This window comes from Balaenoptera musculus, chromosome 20 (genome assembly GCF_009873245.2).
Source record: "Balaenoptera musculus isolate JJ_BM4_2016_0621 chromosome 20, mBalMus1.pri.v3, whole genome shotgun sequence".
NCBI lineage: Eukaryota > Metazoa > Chordata > Mammalia > Artiodactyla > Balaenopteridae > Balaenoptera > Balaenoptera musculus.
Window position 1 is genome coordinate 9,875,297 of NC_045804.1, and position 19,476 is coordinate 9,894,772.

A 19,476-nucleotide genomic window follows, 5' to 3' on the forward strand; every position below is an offset into this window, starting at 1 on the left:
GGAGCCAGGCTGTCACCCCTCCTCTGTTGACGAGGATCACAGCCCCGGGGGTTTATCAAGGCCTCAGAGGGTCCGGTCCAGACCTCAGGCTGAGGTGAGCTCACCTCCTGCAGAGTCAGAGCGGGAAGAAAGGAAGGCCGCTCCGAAATGCGCAGCCTCTGTGTGAAAGCTGCCCGCAGCACACCGGACAGACCTCCCTGCTCAAGCCCTGCACTCAGTGTGGCCGCTATTCATGCCTCGGGGCACAAAACTGCATTATTCTCCCCCTTCTTTTTGAAAAAAATAGAACACGCAGAGGGAAATGGCTAGGAAGAAATACACGAAAATGTAGGACTCCAAGTATTTCTTTCCTGATCTATCTGGATCACATGCTCTCATAGGTTTTTGTTCTTTGGGTTCTTTGCCCTCTGGCCTCCCTGTCCTAATGCAAACGAAACAGCATGACAGGGTCTATACCCGAATCTCCAGCGCCACATCCAAGTAGGGATCGTAGGTGTCTGAGACGCTCTTGCACACGGAGCACTTCACTGCGAGAGAACAAGGGGGGCAGTGGGGTGGGTGCAGGGCCTCCAGGGCACCACCCCTGTTTCCAAGTCTGAGAACTGGAGGCAGACCACCAGCTCACCAGCCCCCTGAAATCTTGGGATGGGAAGTGCTCAGGAGGAGAGGAGGGCAAACCCCGAGGTGACTTCCCAGCCTGGCCAGCTGCCCCAGGGGTGCTCACTCCCACCCCAAGGGCAGCGGCCACATCTGAGCAGCTATGGCGTCTGAGGAAAAGGAACACCACCCGCATCCACAGGCTCCTGATGCTTTGCTCCAAACCCCCTTCCAGGAACAGGGCCCCCAGCAAAGCAGCCGGCAGGGCTGCGGTGCACAAACCAGGCTGTAGGCCTCCTGGGCCTGGAGGGTCAGCCTGGGTGCCAATACCAAGCATTTCTGGTTAATACTCTAATCCCCAACAAGAAGGGGCAGAGAACGTTTCTCCACTTACCTCGCGATCGGAGATAGCCTCCAAAAATCTGATGGACCAAAGTCGTAGCCTGCGTCTGACGATCCAACCTGCAGAAAGGCCATGACTTTCAGGGGGAGGACAGGGGCCAAGAAGCAGGCCGGCAGCCCCGCCAGCCCCTGTGCCGTTACCCACTCAGTGCGAGGATGGGAAAGGTCCCACCTGGTCAGCGGCAGCTCCGCCCGGAGGCCTCCCCACGCGCTGACCCGCGCGGCCTGCTCCCCACAGCAGCCGCCTCAGCTGCCCTCTCAGCAGGCAGCCTCACCTCCCACGGCACAGGGAGCAAGAGGCCGGATGGACCTGTACGTCACCCCACCCCCGGCCCACCCCTCCTGGCTCCAGCGCAGCCCCGCCGTCCCTCGTGGGCACCGCACACGCTCACCTCTGGGGAAGGGGAGCGCAGAGTGAGCGGGGACAAACTCCCCCTCTGAACCCTCTCAGCAGGACAGCAGTGGGCACGGGCGTGGGCTTTAGGGTCCGGCAGACTTACATTCAAACCCCCAGCCACAGAGCCGCGAAGCAGAGCTCCAGAGAGCACCTAGCGCAGAGCCTGCACCCACAGCGACTCATGTAACGAAGATTCTGGAAACAATACCCTACATCTAGCCTCTGCTCCTGGTTTTGCTTGCAACCCACCGAATCTGACCCACTCCTCTGCAGCTGTCCTGAGTCCCCGAGACCTCCAGGACACAAACACAGCTGACCTTTTGGTCTTTTTGGTCTTTTGGGCCACAAAAGCACTACGTGGCAAGGCCCACTCCCTGCCGGGAAGAGCTTCCCCATGTCCACCCAGGCCCCACTCTCCTGCCCACCACCTCCTGCAGATGCTTCTGCCTCCTGGGTGGGGGTGGGGGGCGGCCTGAGTGCTGCTAACCCCGCACCTCCCTCCGCAGGCGGCCACCTCCCACCACCGGCAGAGCGAGCCAGGCGCCCTGGTCTCAGCCTCCTGCTCAGGCCACACGACTATTCATGGCCGCGCTGCCCAGACGCACTGAGGAGTACAGCTCCAAAACACGTGGGGGACAAACACAGGGTCAGCAGATTTTTATTCCGCAAGTTGGGAAAAGAAAAATCAGCTGCCACCATCTACACTGTCACCACCACTCATCAAAGAAGGGACATTTTAGGTCCCAAAACTAGCAAGGACATAACCTCAGAGCAGACTGAAAGCCTCTGGGCGTGATGCAGCTGCTGAACTCCAGGTCACCCCCCAGGTCACCGGAAGCCCGTCAGGACAGGAGCCCAGAGGACCACATAGGACCCACCCTCGGTTCAGCCGGAAGCAAGGACAGCGCAGACATTCAATCACCCAGAAGTAGGAAAATAAAGCCAGATCAAAAAGCTATCCCAGACGCTGCCACTGAGCGTCCCAGAGGAAGGGAGGGAAAGGAGAAGGGACGAGGGGACCTGAGGCCGGTGCGGCACCTCCTATAGGTGAGGATCCCAAGCGTCCTGGCAACAGGATGTGGCTGGGAAGCAGCCCCCAAGGCAGCGACTCGGCGGGAGGAGGCAGGCAGGCTCCTTGGGGAGCAGGGGGTGCAGGGCAGGAGAACAAAGGGGAAAACCAGGGTCCTGAACAAGAAACATAAAAATACTGAGGCCACACGCCCCTTCCGCCCCGAGAGGAAAAGCTGCCCACTCCAGCGTGTGCTTCGCGGTGTGGCCAGAAGGGGGCGCCCGAAGCAAGAGCCAAGCGAATCGCCAAATCCTCGTGATACGGAAGCAAAGGTGGTTCCTGTAGAAAATGGTGGAGACTTGACACCCTACCTGATGAGAATCAGCCCCCCGGAAGCAACATGAAGCAGGAGAAGACAGTGACACAAACTCCAGGCTGAAATGAAGACCCCAAACAAGCACGTGGGGAGACGGAAGACCACCTTGAACAAGCCTTAAAACTAAGATAAAACGACCAAAAGGAGGGAAAGTTCACTGAACTCAGGAAAGAAACAAAGACTGAACTTCGAGGGGCACGTGGAGGAGGGACTCAAAGGAGATGGAGTGAGGGGCACAGGAAGCAGGGGTGGGGGGGTGTGCGGGGCGGCCGCGGGGAGGGGGCGGCTGAGACATGAGAACACCAACAACCCGGCACCCGAAAGGGCACCGTACCATCAAATACATAAAGCGGAACACGAGAAACATTCCCAGGCGTTAAGGGGAAAAAAGGGCCTTTAACCCAAGCAAAAGCAATGCCAGCGTGTGTTCCCGAGGGGAGAGTCACTTCCCAACCAGTGCAGGGTCACCGAAGACAGATCACTTTACAGGGCTATGGGTCAGGTTTAATTACATCAGAGTTTCACCCGTTGAAACAGAGGTTTCCCATCCTCGTGGCTACAACTCAACTAACTTTCCCAAAGGATGTTCCAGATATGACTCCTGAGTTGTATTTCCAGAGTCCAGGACTCAGTTCTATTCCAAGCCTAGGCAGCATTTCCTGCCTCCTTTCTTCTCTCTGAACCCAAAAACCCAGGAATGATACAAAAACACTGTTGACAGTAGCTGTTTTACAAAAGGGAAGACTAAGCAACGAACCATCAATCCGTCATGTGCATTTGTCTATGCTCTCAAATTTGGGCAGAGCAAAACCTCAAAAATCATAATCTCCTTACCCTCAAGTTTTCCTGCAGCCTTTCAAGTTCTTCCATAAACACATTGTAATTCCTACCATCCCCATCCTCAGCACCAAAATAATGAGGTGATTTTTAAAAGATGGCAAAAGTCCCAGTCAGTAGCGTAAGATCCTCGAAGAGATCTATTGAAGCATTTCCCAGGACTTCCCTGGTGGCGCAGTGGTTAAGAATCCGCCTGCCAATGCAGGGGACATGGGTTCGAGCCCTGGTCCGGGAAGATCCCACATGCCGCAGAGCAACTAAGCCCGCGAGCCACAACTACTGAGCCCGCGGGCCACAACTACTGATGCCCGCGCGCCTAGAGCCCGTGCTCCACAACAAAGAGAAGCCACCACAATGAGAAGCCCGCGCAACACAACGAAGAGTAGCCCCCACTTGACACAACTAGAGAAAAGCCCGCGCACAGCAATGAAGACCCAACACAGCCAAAAATAAATAAATAAACGTTTAAAAAAAACAACAAAGGCATCCCTCCATGAGTTGCTGGGACAGAGATGGCCACCACCTGCCCTGCAGCAGGAGGAGCCCTTTCCCGGGAAGCAGAGTGCGACCCCTTGCTGGAGCTTCAGCTCAGGGCCACGGGGCTAAGGTCCACAGAGGCAGCCTGGGGCGGGGGGAGGAGCGCGTACTTGGCACAGCCGCTCAAGCAGGCCTTCTGCATGGCATCAATGGTGTACCGCAGAAACTCGTGTGCGTCCTCTTGGTTCCCGAAGCGGAAATGCCGGGCGATCTCTAAGGAGGAAAAGAAGAAGCATCAGGCTGGAAGGGAAGAGCTCCTGCCTGCTCTCCAAATGTCCCACTCCTGTCGGTCTCATCACCAACTCCTAGCGGACCCAGGACTAAACCCAAGTGAGGAAAAGGAGCCTGCCTGGCTTCCTACATCCCAGGTACCACCCTCATGGCAGTTATCTTCTCAGTGAGACCTAAGGGCTTAAACCCTCTACACTTAACAGAAAGCACGAATGAACACCAAGCATTAAGGATATGAGATCCACTGATGAACTAAAGCTGGTTTTCCAGGAGCCAATACAGACCATGGCAGATTATCACCATGTCATCGCGATACAACTTACACGGGCTTCAAAAACCAATGAGCCCATCTTTTCTGCTAAGGGAGATATCTGACTGTCACAGCACGTGGACACTGGTTTCTCTGACGTTGAGAAAAGGCCCCGCAGCCCTTCCTTACCTGCTCCCCACCTCCAGGCCCATGACACACAGCTCCCGGCCTGGCCAAACCCGCCTGATCTTCGGGGTGGGGATCACCACCACCTGGCGTGGACCGCCCCACATCCAGCCCCAGGGCTCGCTTAGTCTGCTACACTCTGTGCGTGCAGCCTCCCGAGCCCTCCCTCCTGCCCCCACCCACCGCCAGAGAAGGAAGCCGCTCTTACTTCTGAGGTCTCGGATGAAGGACACGGGCTTGATGGCGTTGCCACTGTTGGCGAAGGCCTGGATGATGTGGTTCTGCATGACACACAGCATGCAGAAGCTTCCTTGGTGACCTGCGGGCACGGACAGGCGGTCGTGGTAAGGCGAGAGCTCCCAGGAGAGCTGACGACATGGCCTCCCGCCCGGCAGAGACAGCAGGAGCCCGACAGCCCGGCCCAAGCCCCCACGCCGCCTACAGCACCCGGGACCCGGTCTCTCCACAGTTGCGGGCTCGGCCGCAACCCAGCCCAAGGAGTCTGAGTTTTCAAGCACCGTTTAGAACAATGTTTTCTCTGACTTCCAAACTGCATCACGTGGTCAACAGGCTAGAATATTTTGGGCTTCCCGACACCCCTTTCATGTGCTCTTCAGCGTAGGAACCTCTGCTCTGGTTTCCAGGAGACATAGGGGCTCGGCCAGCTCTGGGGAGACCCCGGGCACGTGCTCCCCCAGCCTAATGGCCCGACTCTGCAGCTCTGGCGCCCCAAGCGGCCCCAGGTGACACCTACACGGTAGGGACGGATCCATAAAGACCGGCAGTGGGCCACACAGAGCCCCCATGCTGTGATGGGGCCCCCAGGCTGCGGCCAGTCCCCGTGCTCTGGATAAACTATTTGTCCCCCAGGAATTAGGCAAGATAGCGTTATGCTTCTACCTCTACTTACAATTATGATCTTAAATACATAGAGAAGAGCAAAGACTACACCCCATTTTAGGTGATTTTTAAGTCAAGTACTGGTGTGATAGTTGAACTCCCTCTCAACCTCTCACAACCCTGTTCCCCACGTGCTTCATCCTTCTCCCCAACCAGGTCACCACTGTTCCCATTCATGCATTCACTGTATTCCACATGTGGCTCTCACTTACCAGGACACTGCAGCTTCATGTTGAAGCTCACTTTCTATCAACTGTAACAAACCGCTCTTTAATCCCTGCTCCAGACCACAGTTCATCCACACGGCCCCCCTGCTCCTGCATGTCAACCTCCCCCCTTTTCCTGCTACCACAAATGCTGTGGTGAATGGTCCTTGTGCGCATGTCAGTTTCTCTAAGGCATATACCTACAAGATACATTTCTGGGTCCAAAGGCAAGCACATCTTTAGTTCTACAAGATATTGTAGTCGTGTATGTAGTGCACGACCTTCCTAAACAGACCCAGCGCCTAACACAAAATTCACACCAATCCATTATTCTCCCCCTGAACACCTCCAATCACCCAGTTACTTAGACCTATCTCAAATTAAAAAAGGAAACAGCATGCAGCCTGTTTACCATATACACACAAAAAATCCTAGTATCTACAAACGAAAAGGGCCCCTGTTGGTAAAGATGTTGAGAAACTGGAACCCCTGTACACTGTTCGTGGGAATGTCAAATGGTGCAGCCACTGTGGAAAAGAGTATGGTAGTTCCTCAAAAAATTAAAAATAGAATTCCCATATAATCCAGTTAATTCCTCTTCCAGGTATTTACCCAAAAGAAGGGAAAGCAGAGTCTCAAAGAGATACTCATACACCCACATTTATAGTATTATTCACAAGAACCAAAATGTAGAAGCAATCTGAGTGACCACTGACAGATGAATGGATAAAGAATGTGGTCTATAAATAAAGTGGAATATTACTCAGCCTTAAAAAGAAAAGGAATTCTGACACCTGCTACAACAAAGAGAAACCTTGAGGACATTATGCTAAGTGAAGTAAGCCAGTCCTAAAAGGACAAACACTGTGTAATTCCACTTACATGAAGTACCTGGAGCAGTGAGAGTCACCGAGACAAAAAGTAGGATGGGGGCTTCGCTGGTGGCACAGTGGTTGAGAATCTACCTGCTAATGCAGGGGACACGGGTTTGAGCCCTGGTCTGGGAGGATCCCACATGCCGCAGAGCAACTAGGCCCGTGAGCCACAACTACTGAGCCTGCGCGTCTGGAGCCCATGCTCCGCAACAAGAGTGGCCGCAATGGTGAGAGGCCCACGCACTGCGATGAAGAGTGGCCCCCGCTTGCCGCAACTAGAGGAAGTCCTCGCACAGAAACGAAGACCCAACACAGCCAAAAAATAAATAAATAAGTAAATAAATAATTAAAGGTGCTAATAATTTAAAAAAAAAAAAAAAAGTAGCATGGAGGGTACCAAGGATGGGGGCTGGGGGCGGGGGTTGTTTTTAATGGGGCCGGACTTCCAGTTTGAAAACGTTCTGGAGATGGATGGTGGTGATGGTTGCATGACAGTGTGAATGCACTTAATGCTACTGAACTGTACACTTAAAATGGTAAATTTTGTTATATGCACTTACCATAATGCAAAAAAGTTTTATTTTTTAAAAAATGCTAGTATTTATACAAAAAATTCTTCTTGGAGGGAAATCAAAAAACCATTCATGTGATTAATGCCTTTACATGAAGGAGAGGCTTTTATTTTTCATTTTAGAGTTTTCTCAACTCTAACTATATCCATTCATTACTTTTATTTTTTAAATGGCAATAATTGTGGAGAAGGCTCAAATTTAGGCAAAAAACCTAATGTTATTTAAGATAACAAACATAACAAATGTTAAGCAAACAAAAAGAGCTCCCATTTACAAAATCTAATTCATGTTAAGATACTCCTATGAAAGTCGTGTGGAAATTAAGCCTCTAATCATTATCCAAAACGCTGAGACTTTTAGACTAATAAATCATCACTCTTAAATAGGGCAACTGGGAACTCCCTGGTGGTCCAGTGGTTAGGACTCGGCACTTTCACCACCAAGGGTTCAATCCCTGGTCTGGGAACTAAGATCCCGCAAGCCGTGTGACTCGGCACAAAAAAAAAAAAAAAAAAAAAAAAAAATAGGGCAAGTAACAATTTCACCCAGAAATACCTGAAACAGGATTTCCCAAATCCCTGGTAATATGCAAGTTTAATTTAAACAGCCCATGGACACTTTCTTCAGGTAATTTAGGAAAATGTATCATAAAAGTTGTATCCATGATTTTGGGGACACTGCTACTTGAATTTGGGGAAGAATGTACGAAAGAATAGGATTTAATCCTCCTGGATATTTTACACAGTGTTTATTCTGTGGGTAGATCCTGAAGTGGTCCAGGCACGTTGCAGGACTGGGGCTCCGTGTAAGCAGCCCCTTGTCATGTTCAAGCCATACTTCCCTGGACCCCTGAGAATCTTCAAACAGTGAATTCGAGGAAGAGAGGACAGCCCAAGCCCACTTAGGGGTCACTTGGGGATCCAGTCAGGTGCCAGGAAAAAAATACTAAAACTTCTCTTAATACATTTTACTCTAAAAAAGCCAAGAAATTAAGGCTTACTGACATTTCACAGAGTGACATGGAGGGACACTGGCACCCTCCCCAGGTCTGCCTGCGTTGCTCACAGGAGGAGGGGCTGCTCCCAACTCAAGCCCTTGCCCCCACATACTACAGTTTACTTGTGCCAGGTTACACGGACTTACAGATGTTACCTACTTTTACCTGTATTAACCCTTGCAAAGTTGCAAACAGCTCAAAGATTCCTGCAGAGAAACCAACAGCGGAAGCACAGGGAACAAGAAAACGGCAGAGCGACCTACAGGCTCAGGAGAGAGGCTCTCACCGCCAACGTCATGAGATAAAAACAAAGACAACCCAGTCAAACCTTAGTAAAGTCCACCCAAAACAACCTCAGCCATCACCAAGGTAACTACCGGAAACAGATTTAGAATCAACTTCATCTTAGAAGTGTGCACTGTGCCTTGATACAGTAGCTAGTGCTGCTGTGAACCATTACAAGACATTTAAAATACTACAGTCGTTCCCATAGCCTGGCCTTCTTTCATTCTTTTTTAATAATATAACTAATATCCCTGAACACGTCATGCAATCCCAAACTTTTATCATAACGATGTTCCTCCCACGCTCCCATGTCCCTGCCTCTGGTTCTGCCCTGATTTCTAATTATTTACCTACTTATAAAAATCACTTTAGGGCTTCCCTGGTGGCGCAGTGGTTGAGAATCTGCCTGCCAATGCGGGGGACACGGGTTCGAGCCCTGGTCTGGGAAGATCCCACATGCCGCGGAGCGACTGGGCCCGTGAGCCACAATTGCTGGGCCTGCGCGTCTGGAGCCTGTGCTCTGCAACAAGAGAGGCCGCGATGGTGAGAGGCCCGTGCACCGCGATGAGGAGTGGCCCCCGCTTGCCACAACTGGAGAGGGCCCTCGCACAGAGGCGAAGACCCAACACAGCCATAAGTGAAAATAAATAAATTTAAAAAGGAAGGGTGTTTAAAAAAAAAAAAAAAATCACTTTAAGTTTTATCACATATATGTACACCTAAACAACAAATTGTCTGCTTTTCAATTTTATAAATAGGAATTCATGCTGCATGCAGTCTTCTGGGACTTTTTCTTCACTTGACACTATGCTATTGAGACTCATTCATGGAGCAAATCCATTCTTCTGCACTGCCGTATAATATTCTACCATGTGCCTATATAATTCAAGTACCCATTGTGTTGATGGGCACCTGGGTTGCTTACAATTTTTTGCTGTAGGTTTCCTGGTGCAGATATCAGAGCTTTTCTGTAGAATTGCTAAGTGTAGATTATGTGACAGAGAACACCAGATTGTTTTCCAAAGCAGTTATGCCAACTAAGACCAGGAGTTTACAAAGAATCTCATTGACCTCCATCCCCTGTGGCCTTCGGTACCGTCAGACTTCCGAATCCTCATCGACCACAAAGGTGTAAAGCGTCTCCCAGATTACGAGGTTACTAGCAATCTCCTCCTCTGCTCCGTGACCATGAGTTTCCTCTCCTATAAAATGCCTGCTCCTAATGTTTATCTATTTCTTAATATGTTATTCTCTTTTCCTTGTTGATTTGTGGTTTTGTATATATTCTTGGTACCAATCCTTCATTGTTTATGCATCCCAGGTGTCATCTCCTCGTCTGTAGCTCCCCATTTGTATTTTGTTTTTTCATGAACAAAAGTTCTTAATTTTAATGCAGCCGAATTCATCAATTTTTTTAATGGTTAGTGCTTTCTCCCAACCCAAGGTCAGAAAGATACTTGCTCACGTCTGTTATAAAAGCATTGTTTTTACTTTTGAGAAGTTTTTTAAAAAATAAATTTATTTATTTATTTTTGGCTGCGTTGGGTCTTCGTTGCTGTGCACAGGCTTTCTCTAGTTGCGCTAAGTGGGGACTACTCTTTGTGGCAGTGCGCGGGCTTCTCATTGCGGTGGCTTCTCTTGTTGCAGAGCACGGGCTCTAGGCATGTGAGCTTCAGTAGCTGTGGCACGCGGGCTCAGTAGTTCTGGCTCCCAGGCTCTAGAGCGCAGGCTCAGTAGTTGTGGCGCATGGGCTTAGTTGCTCCGCGGTATGTGGGACTTTCCCGGATCAGAGCTTGAACCCGTGTCCCCTGCATTGGCCGGAGGATTCTTAACCACTGTGCCACCAGGGAAGCCCTTTTGAGAAGTTTTAAATCCATTTTTTGGTGTGAGTGTGCTGTGAAATGGGGCTTCTATTTCATTTTTTCCGTATGTAAACCCTAATTATTTTTAAGTTCCATTTATTTAAAACAGGAGACACATGTATATGTGAAAAAATGGTGTGTAATGCCACATGTCCACGCATTCGTGGCTCTGTTTCTGGGCTGTCTCTCCATCGGTCAGTACTTCCCTCCCTGACTCAATTCTATGCCATTTTAACTTCTCTAACTTTACAAGACTTTACAGCTGCTAGAGTATACCTCTTCTCATATTCTTTACAGGTGTCTTGGTGATTTTGGTCCTTTGCTTTTCTTTTCCACATAAATTTTAGAATCAGCTGGAGCTACAATAATCTCTATATTAATTTGGGAGAGAACCAACATTTTTATAATATTGAGGCTTCCCTCTGTGAAGGCAGCGATCTCCATGTGTGTAGGTTATCATATAATGCCCTTAAATTCCCAGGCAAGGTTTTCCACATATATCTTGGTAATTTGGGTCTCGACACTTATCATTTTTGTTGCTGTTATACAATTTTTTATAATAGCAAATTTTTTTTAAATTAATTAATTAATTTATTTATTTTGGCTGTGTTGGGTCTTCGTTTCTGTGCGAGGGCTTTCTCTAGTTGCGGCGAGCGGGGGCCACTCTTCATCGCGGTGCGTGGGCCTCTCACTGTCGCGGCCTCTCTTGCCGCGGAGCACAGGCTCCAGACGTGCAGGCTCAGTAGTTGTGGCTCACGGGCCTAGTTGCTCCGCGGCAGGTGGGATCTTCCCAGACCAGGGCTCGAACCCATGTCCCCTGCATTGGCAGGCAGATTCTCAACCACTGCGGCACCAGGGAAGCCCCAATTTTTTTTTTTTAACAATTTCTTGTTTGGTGTAGACAAATTCAAGTAACTTTTTGTATATTGATGTTATATCTAGTCATAGTGCCAAATTTCTTTCTTATTCCCCCGAATTTCTGATTTGTCTATGGATTCCTTTGTTTTTCTACGCAGGAGTATCATTTTCAACCAACAAGTGTTACTCCCTCCTCTTGTCTCCTGTGTCACTGCTCTGGCCAGGACCAGCATATCAAACACAAGTACAGAGAGTGGCCACCCTTGCTTCTCTCCGTATTTTAAAAGGTGTGCTTCTACTATTTTCCTAATTGGAATGCTTTTTTGTAGTTTTTGCTGGATACCTTTTATCAATATTAGTAAAAAAATCCCTTCTGTTGCTACTTTGCTAAGAGTTTTCTTTATCATAATTTTTTGGGGCATCTATTTTCAGGTGACCTTTCTCTCTTAATCTGTTAATAAAGTGACGGCAACTAAGGTAGCAAGATTAGCAGTCACGGATGTAGAACTTACTGAGTGCCAAGTACTATTCTAAGCACTCTACACAATTCATTTAAGCTTTACAAAAATGCTGTGAAGGAAATATTATTATTACTTTGCAGATGAGGAACAGGTCAGGTAATTCTCAAGGACTCAGTCGCCAGGTGGCAGAACCAGGATGTAAACCCAGCAGGCCAGCCTCCAGAGTGGTGCTTGTAACTGCTGTGCTATACTGGCTCCACAATTACATTTGGAGGTTTTCTGATATTAGAACATCCTTGTGTTACTAGGATGAACACAAGTTGCTCACAGTGTTTAAGACTACTGAATTTGCTAGTATTTTATCTAGAATTTTTACATGTATATTCATGAACAAGAGGGAACTGTAATTTTTCTTTCTCATATTGTGCTTTTTAATTTTGTTATCCAAGTTAAGGGAACCTCATTGAACGAGCTAGGGAGCTTTCTCTCTTTTTCTTTTCTCTGAAAGAGTTCAGGAAGCATTGAAATGATCTCTTTCTTAAAAGTTTCATAAAACTTACCCATAAATTGTCTCAGCCTGGTGTTTTCTTCATGGGAAAAATTTTAACCACTGACTTAATTTTGTTAATGGTTGAAAGGCTATTCAGACTTTCTGTTTTCTTCAGTTTGGGTAAGTTATATTTTCTTTCCCACTTTGGAGGATGTTTTATGATGTACATAAAACACTGCTACAAAAACAGGTGTATAAAACAACCGAATACACGTATTTCAGAGGTATCTTTTGAAAACCCTTTTCTCTCTTTAGGTAATTACTTTCAGACCAATTTAGAGACCATTACTCTACCTGATTCTCTTTCACGGCCCATCCTGCAGCTGGCACAATTCAAATGTAGGATTTACCAGTTACTATAAAGCGTTACTATTTATCAGTTACTACTTCACTCCTGAATTGGACCCGGGCTGTACTGGCAGCACCGTTGAGCACACGGGTTTGTCCACTTAGGAGACCATCTGGCCCTGAGGACCTAGGGTCACCCCACTGCACGTGCACACTCGCCGCCATGCGTGTGCACAGCCCCCCCCCCCCCCGCGCTCACTCACAGCCTCGCGTGTGCTCCTTGGAGAGCAGGTAGTTGGCCAGGGGCGGCGTGTAGGTCAAGCACTGCACGGTGGAGTTGAGGAAGCAGGTGTTGCCGAGGTTGTGCAGCCCCGCGCCCACACGGTAGACGCGCCCCCAGCGCAGCGACAGCCGCTCCACGGGGAAGAGCACCTTCTGGGGCGCGGGGACGCCGTCACCACAGCTCTCGTACACGTGCTCGCTGCCTGGAGGGGGAGTGATGGGAGAGAGGAGGTCATCTGACTCCGTGCCCAGGCAGACCACCGAGAGCAAGTGCCGTGGCACACTCAGTGGGCACGGGCTCAGAACGCGGCATCCGGGGGTGACTGGGTTCTCCGGGGGCAGAAGCCCAGGAGAACACCTGTCACCCCACGGCTCTCCCTGACGGCGTCGGTCTAGCGCCCCAGGACCCCTCTGTGGATGAGAGGACGAGGTCCCGAGAACCAGCAGCTGGAAGAACTGGGCACTGGCACTGAGCCCACCCCCCTTCTCCATCCGGTGTCCAAGGCCTGCTCTTGAACCTCTAAGGACACAGATCTCTTTCTGACCAACCCCATACCGTTCCTTCCATAACTAAAATCTACTGACCCCACGCACGACATTCACAAGTCACCACACTCCGTTTCTGGTCCTACTAATCAGTCAACGTTTCGTCCCTCCACTTGGTCAGCACAGAGCGAGGCCCTCTCACAGTACCCTGTGTCCTGGCCTGTGGCTCATCCCCGCTCCTGTGGCAGCCGGCTCCCTCTGTCCTGGGGTTCAGCAGCACGTATTTGCTCTTCAGTGACTCCAGCTGGTAGGAGAAACTCTTGCTGGCCGGCTCAAACTCCAGCTTCTGCAGAAGGACCTTCCTGGCGGAGGAGGCCAGAAGCTTCCCCAGCTCCCCATCGTCAGCCGAGTCCCTGCGGCCAGGCTTGAGGGCTTCCTTCAACTTGTCGACTATGGGCATGGTGCATCACTGCGGGGATAAGGAAGAACACGGAGCGGCGGGTAAGCGGGTCCCAGGAACAGAGCATCCCTTCCCTGACCACCCCCTCCTGGGCGTTATGGATGTGACCCACCATGAAAGCGGCTCTGGATCGGCCGCCAACCTTACAAAGGAAGGGTGACACGAGACGTAGTACTGACCACTTGGACACAGCGATGCCCACGCTTCTCCTCTCAAAAAGACAAAGTGCCTCCGCAAACAGCACTAAACGGACTGACACGGCCCGGAGGAGGCGAGACTACCTTCTCGGCGTCTTCTCTTCAACAAGTACCATCAAGTGACTTTGGACGTCATACTTGGTGCAATTTCCCTCAAGAGGCGACCATGTGGTCCTAACGTCTGCTCAAAACCAGGAAAACACTAATTCTCACAAGACACTCTGGTTGCACACACAAATCCATGTAATAAAGGAATTCGCACGGAGAGTGAGGTGGGCACACTCGTCTGCTCAGACCCGTACTCTTCAAAACAAAGGCCACGAGCCTCATTGGGCCACTGAACAGAAGAAGTGAGGCTGGTCCAAACTGGGATGTGCTGTAAGTGTAGAACACACACTGGATTTCGAAGACTCAGTTTGCAAATGTAAAACATCTCAGTAATTTTAAGACTAGTTATATGCCGAAATGATCATATATATACATATATATTTTTGGCTGAGTTGGGTCTTTGTTGCTGCATGCGGGCTTTCTCTAGTTGCAGCAAGCACTCGCTTCTCTTGTTGCAGAGCACAGGCTCTAGGCGCACTGGCCTCAGTAGTTGCGGTGCATGGGCTCAGCAGTTGTGGCACACGGGCTCCAGAGCATGGGCTTAGTAGTTGTGGCTCTTGGCCTTAGTTGCTCCACAGCATGTGGGATCTTCCCGGACCAGGGCTCAAACCCGTGTCCCCTGCATTGGCAGGCGGATTCTTAACCACGGCGCCACCAGGGAAGTCCCCAAAATGATCATATTTTACATATACTGGGTTAAATAAGTTATATTGTGACAATTCATTTCATCTGCTTCTTTTTATTTTTTAATGTGGCCACTGTAAAACTCAGTTATACTTGTGGCTTGTGTTACTGGATAGTGCTTGTACAGATTATCTTTTTTTTTTTTTTTAAACATCTTTATTGGAGTATAATTGCTTTACAATGGTGTGTTAGTTTCTGCTTTATAACAAAGTGAATCAGTTCAGATTATCTTTTTAAAAGTGAGGGAGGGCTTCCCTGGTGGCGCAGTGGTTGAGAATCTGCCTGCCAGTGCAGGGGACATGGGTTCGAGCCCTGGTCTGGGAAGATCCCACATGCCGCGGAGCAACTAGGCCCGTGAGCCACAACTACTGAGCCTGCGCGTCTGGAGCCTGTGCTCCGCAACAATAGAGGTCGCAATAGTGAGAGGCCTGCGCACCGCGATGAAGAGTGGCCCCTGCTTGCTGCAACTAGAGAAAGCCCTCGCACAGAAACGAAGACCCAACACAGTTAAAAATAAATAAATTTATAAAAAAAAAAAAAAAAAAAAAAAGTGAGGGAGAAGAGAGAAGATAGTAATAGGACTAGAATGGTGTACACAAAACGCCTAAACTTAAGGGGGGGTGGGGGGCAGAGCAGGCAGGGGCCGTGGCGGCAACTCAGGCTCCAGAAGGCGGCAGGCCTGGGTTATTCCAGCGTGGATTAGCTATAGACTCCAGGGACAATCACTGTGACTGCGGGAGACCGTTCTTTGTAAAATAGGAAAAAAAACAGTGTCAAAGGTGCCTGTGAGCTTAATGGGGAGACACACACTGGGTGAGAGCTGACTGCTGGCTGCGGAACAGTCCCTAAAGCCGCAGTGTAGAAACTGTAACAAACCGGAAATCCCCATCACCTCTAACTGCACACACTACCTGTCAACTCAACCACCCCGGCCAAAGCTCAAGGACTATTTGAGTCACAGTTAGAAAAATAGTTCCTTACACAACTTACTCCCATCAGAAAAATGATGACTTCCCCCGGGTATGTGGTCGCTGGCCTGAGCCAGGAGACCCAACTAGTCAGGTGGATCCAAAACTCTGCTCGAGTGAAAGGACCCTGTCCAGCACCTCTTGGTAAACCATCCAGATTTATGGTTATGGGGCACCTAATTCTGTATGTGGATCCAATTTCTTTTTCTATAAAAATTTCTGTAAAGAACAGAAATGTAAGACCATTATTTTAAAAAAAGCAAGCACAAGTTCTTTGACATGAAAAAAATAAAAGCAGCTTTCCTAAGGGGAATTATCTAAGAGCTCTCACCAACTGAACAATGGCTGCTGGACCACATGTGGGCTTACCTGGGGTGTCTGAACTTGGGCGTGCTATTCCTGCAGCATGGGGTCAGGTGCTTGGCCGGACTGGGCAGGTGTGGTGCTGGGCCCTCAAAATCACGTGCTCCCAGGCTTTGGCCTGTTCAATCACCAGAGCCACAAGCGTGTCGTCCAGAATGGGTGTCAGAGTCTGTGGGATGAACACAGCATCACATGAGGCCAGTTCTCTTCCCGCTGTCTCATCAGCCCCACTCCCTGGACGCGGAGCAGGAAGGCCAACCATCTACCGGGAACAGTCAGCATTAAGGCGGAAGGAATATGGATAGTGCGGGACTTAGAAAGAGTGAAAAGCTGAGCTAACTAACTACAAACAATTTCGATGGACATGATATGAAAACACTGCCCTTTGTTCCATACCTTAACCTTCACGCCAGTGACAAGCCCAGTGAACAAAAATCTCCCCACATGCCGGTCAACTCCAGACTCCATCACATTTGCAAAGACTAAGAGATAACAGATAATCATCTCCAACTTTCAGATGACATGAGCCAGTAAGATTTCCCAAAAAAATGGCGCAATGAGAGTTGCCAAATTTTCACTCTTTTTTTTTTCTTAATTACCAACCACAATCACTGTGATTACAGAAAATTAAGGTACTTAAAAACTTTTTACTGTGAAAACGTTCATTCACAATGTAGAGAACATCACAGGGAACCGCCATGCTCCCCTCATTCAGCGTCAATAATTATTGTGTAGGACCAGTCGATTCCTCTCCTGAGCCCACATTACTTTACAGCAAGTTCCAGATATACCATGTCTGATGTCCATAAGTAAAAGCATATTAACGCAAAAAGAAAAAAAAGAAAGAAAGAAAAACTAAAGATCATAATAAACATGATCTCAGAATGAAGTCAATCTGTAAAGATTTCTGTTTCATGAAAACTCCCTACAATGTCCCTCTTCCTGTCAAGATCACACGTTGCTAAGGACTCTTGTCATGGGCGGATATGGGTTTGGGAACCCCTCGAAGCTAGAGGATAAACAGAACTTGGGAGATTGAACCCAGTTTAATTTGAGATAAATAACTTAAAGAACACCCACCCATCCCACATAGCCCACTTCTCAATGTGGAGTCAAGAGATTTTGAACAAATAGAATTTTTCAAGTTTCAACAGGAAGATCAAACCTCTACATCACCCATTCCACCCGAAACATTAAGCAACAACCTAAAAATGATTTATTTCTGAGGTGCAGCAACCCAGAGAAAAATGTCCCTGTAATCATCACAAGCCCTCTAATGTACACACTTGCTTCAAAACTCAGGAAGGATGCTCTCTCCAGTGCACGTTCCTCACGGGCCAGGACCAGCTCACGTTTATCTGTGCACGTTTCTACCTCTACTCAAATAAAGCTTCCTTAAATCAATCACCATTCAAGAACATTTTCTCTTCCTCCTCCCTTTAAATGCATTTTTCCAGCATAAAATGCACTGGAGACTCACAGGGTCAACCACGTGCTGGCGGGGAGGAGCCCCAGACAGCACAGGGCTGGGGCCTCCCTGGGGCGCTTTTAGAGGGGGCTCTTCTGCAGAGCAAACATCGGTCCCCAGCCAGGAAAGAGCAAACTGAGCGCCCCTCTGCTTGGAGGCCTGATTCTCCGCATCCCTTACAGACAGTGGACTGTGTCAGAGCCAGGATGTTTTCCTCTCTCATCCGTCTCTGTTTTAGGACGCTACTCTAGCTCCTAGAACCCCAGGGGAGACCCAATACTACCCGCCCAAACCAAAGAAACAGATATTTTAAAAACTCACATCTTGTACCCATCCCCTCACCAGGACCATGACCACGACCACGACCAAGACCATAAGTAATGTTACCCTCTCCAGAGGTGAGCTTTCCCACATCTCTTACTACAAGAGAACAAACATCAACTCTGCTGCCAACTGAACGCCCTCCCCTTTATTTGGAATTAAGCCATTCCAAAGAAAGTCTGAATTCTGCATACATGATGCTTCTGTGCGTAACACCGCCATAGGCTGCTGCCTCCTCCCCTGCCTGGGTTCCTGGACGGGGCAGCTCTTCCCTGCATCGCGGGTCGCTCCCGGTGTGTGGAGAAGAACAGAGAGCAGACCCGAGGCAACCCGGACCGAGGACACATTTCCAGGGCCTCCCCGTGCACCCCCGAGCCCTCGGAGACGACGCAGCCCTAGTACCTCCCCGTGGACGCCGGAGACCCCCGTGGACGCGCAGCCCGGGGCCTCCCCGTGGACCCCGGAGCCCCGTGCGGACGGTGCAGCCCTGGTGCCTCTCCGTGGACCCCCAAGTCCTTCGCAAACAAACACCCGTGTCTCCCCGGAGCGTCCGCCGGTGCGCCCCGCGTCGGGAGTCACATTCCCACGCCCCGCCGGGCGGAAGCTCTCCACCCGGCCCTCGCGCCGCCCCAACCCGGCCCCAGCCTACCCGGCCCTCAGCTAGCTCGGCTGCTGGCCCGGCTGCAGGCCCGCAGCGCTGGCGTCTGCTCGGCACGGGCCCCGCACACGCACCATCCGGGCCTCCGCCGCCTCACACACGTGTCACGGCGACGCTTAAAGGAGCCGCGGTCCGCAGCCCTCAAGGCGGCACACCGAAAGGCCCCGGCAACTTTAAGAGGCGGTGCTAGCTTCCGCCCTATTCCCTGGACCCGCCCACAGCCACTTTACGCGCCCGATACGTCACCTCCCCATCCCGCGGCCCCGCCAGCCTACGCGATGACGCAAGCACGCAGAGCCTGAGCTGCCCCGCCCCCTTGGCCGGCGCCCCACGAGTTCCCGCAGAGCACGTGAGGTGCCTGCTTCCGGGTCTGGCGAGCCGGCGCACCTAGGGCGGCGTCCGGGCGCGCGTCTTTCTCACCTGCAGTAGGGGCGGTGGTGCGGGAGGCTTGATCGCACCCTCTAGGGCATTTAGTGACCAAGACACAGGCCCGGCGAGAAGAGGGCAGCGGGCCCAGTGAAGCCCGGAGGGCGGAGCAAAGTGCTCTTGGGATTAAGGGGTCGGGAGCGATGGTATTTGACCTTTGCAGTGTCCCGGGCCCTGTGCAATTCCTTGACCCCACTCCCTTCCTCCAAAAGCGTCATCCCGTGATGACTACGTTAAAGTTTTGGTTGAATGTTTGCAAACGCGCTTTGCTTTTGCAGTATTTTTTAAAATGCCTTTCACCTAATCCGCTTGGTTGCGTCCGCCCCGTTCCGCAGGGCAGGTGGAGAGAGTGCAGTCCCAGGCCTGACCTCCAGATACT

General features: G+C 50.3%; 1 protein-coding gene across 4 annotated transcripts in view; it reads right to left on the minus strand.

The window, feature by feature from the left end:
- The window catches only part of USP36 (ubiquitin specific peptidase 36), a 36,177-nt gene extending 17,365 nt beyond the window's left edge, over positions 1-18,812 (minus strand). For 2 of the 4 annotated variants that reach the window (XM_036837369.1, XM_036837367.1), the window contains exons 1-8: positions 18,663-18,812; positions 16,231-16,393; positions 13,652-13,913; positions 12,940-13,161; positions 5,031-5,141; positions 4,266-4,368; positions 992-1,059; positions 457-527 (exon numbers count right to left, since the gene is read on the minus strand). In XM_036837369.1, the coding sequence (XP_036693264.1) occupies positions 457-527; positions 992-1,059; positions 4,266-4,368; positions 5,031-5,141; positions 12,940-13,161; positions 13,652-13,904 (828 nt within the window). In that variant the 5' untranslated portion in view covers positions 13,905-13,913; positions 16,231-16,393; positions 18,663-18,812. Of the gene's footprint in view, positions 1-456; positions 528-991; positions 1,060-4,265; positions 4,369-5,030; positions 5,142-12,939; positions 13,162-13,543; positions 13,914-16,230; positions 16,394-18,207; positions 18,559-18,662 lie in introns of those variants that run through there. The other 2 variants (XM_036837368.1, XM_036837371.1) reach the window with 2 other exon arrangements.
- Between the last annotated feature and the right edge of the window lie 664 nt (positions 18,813-19,476).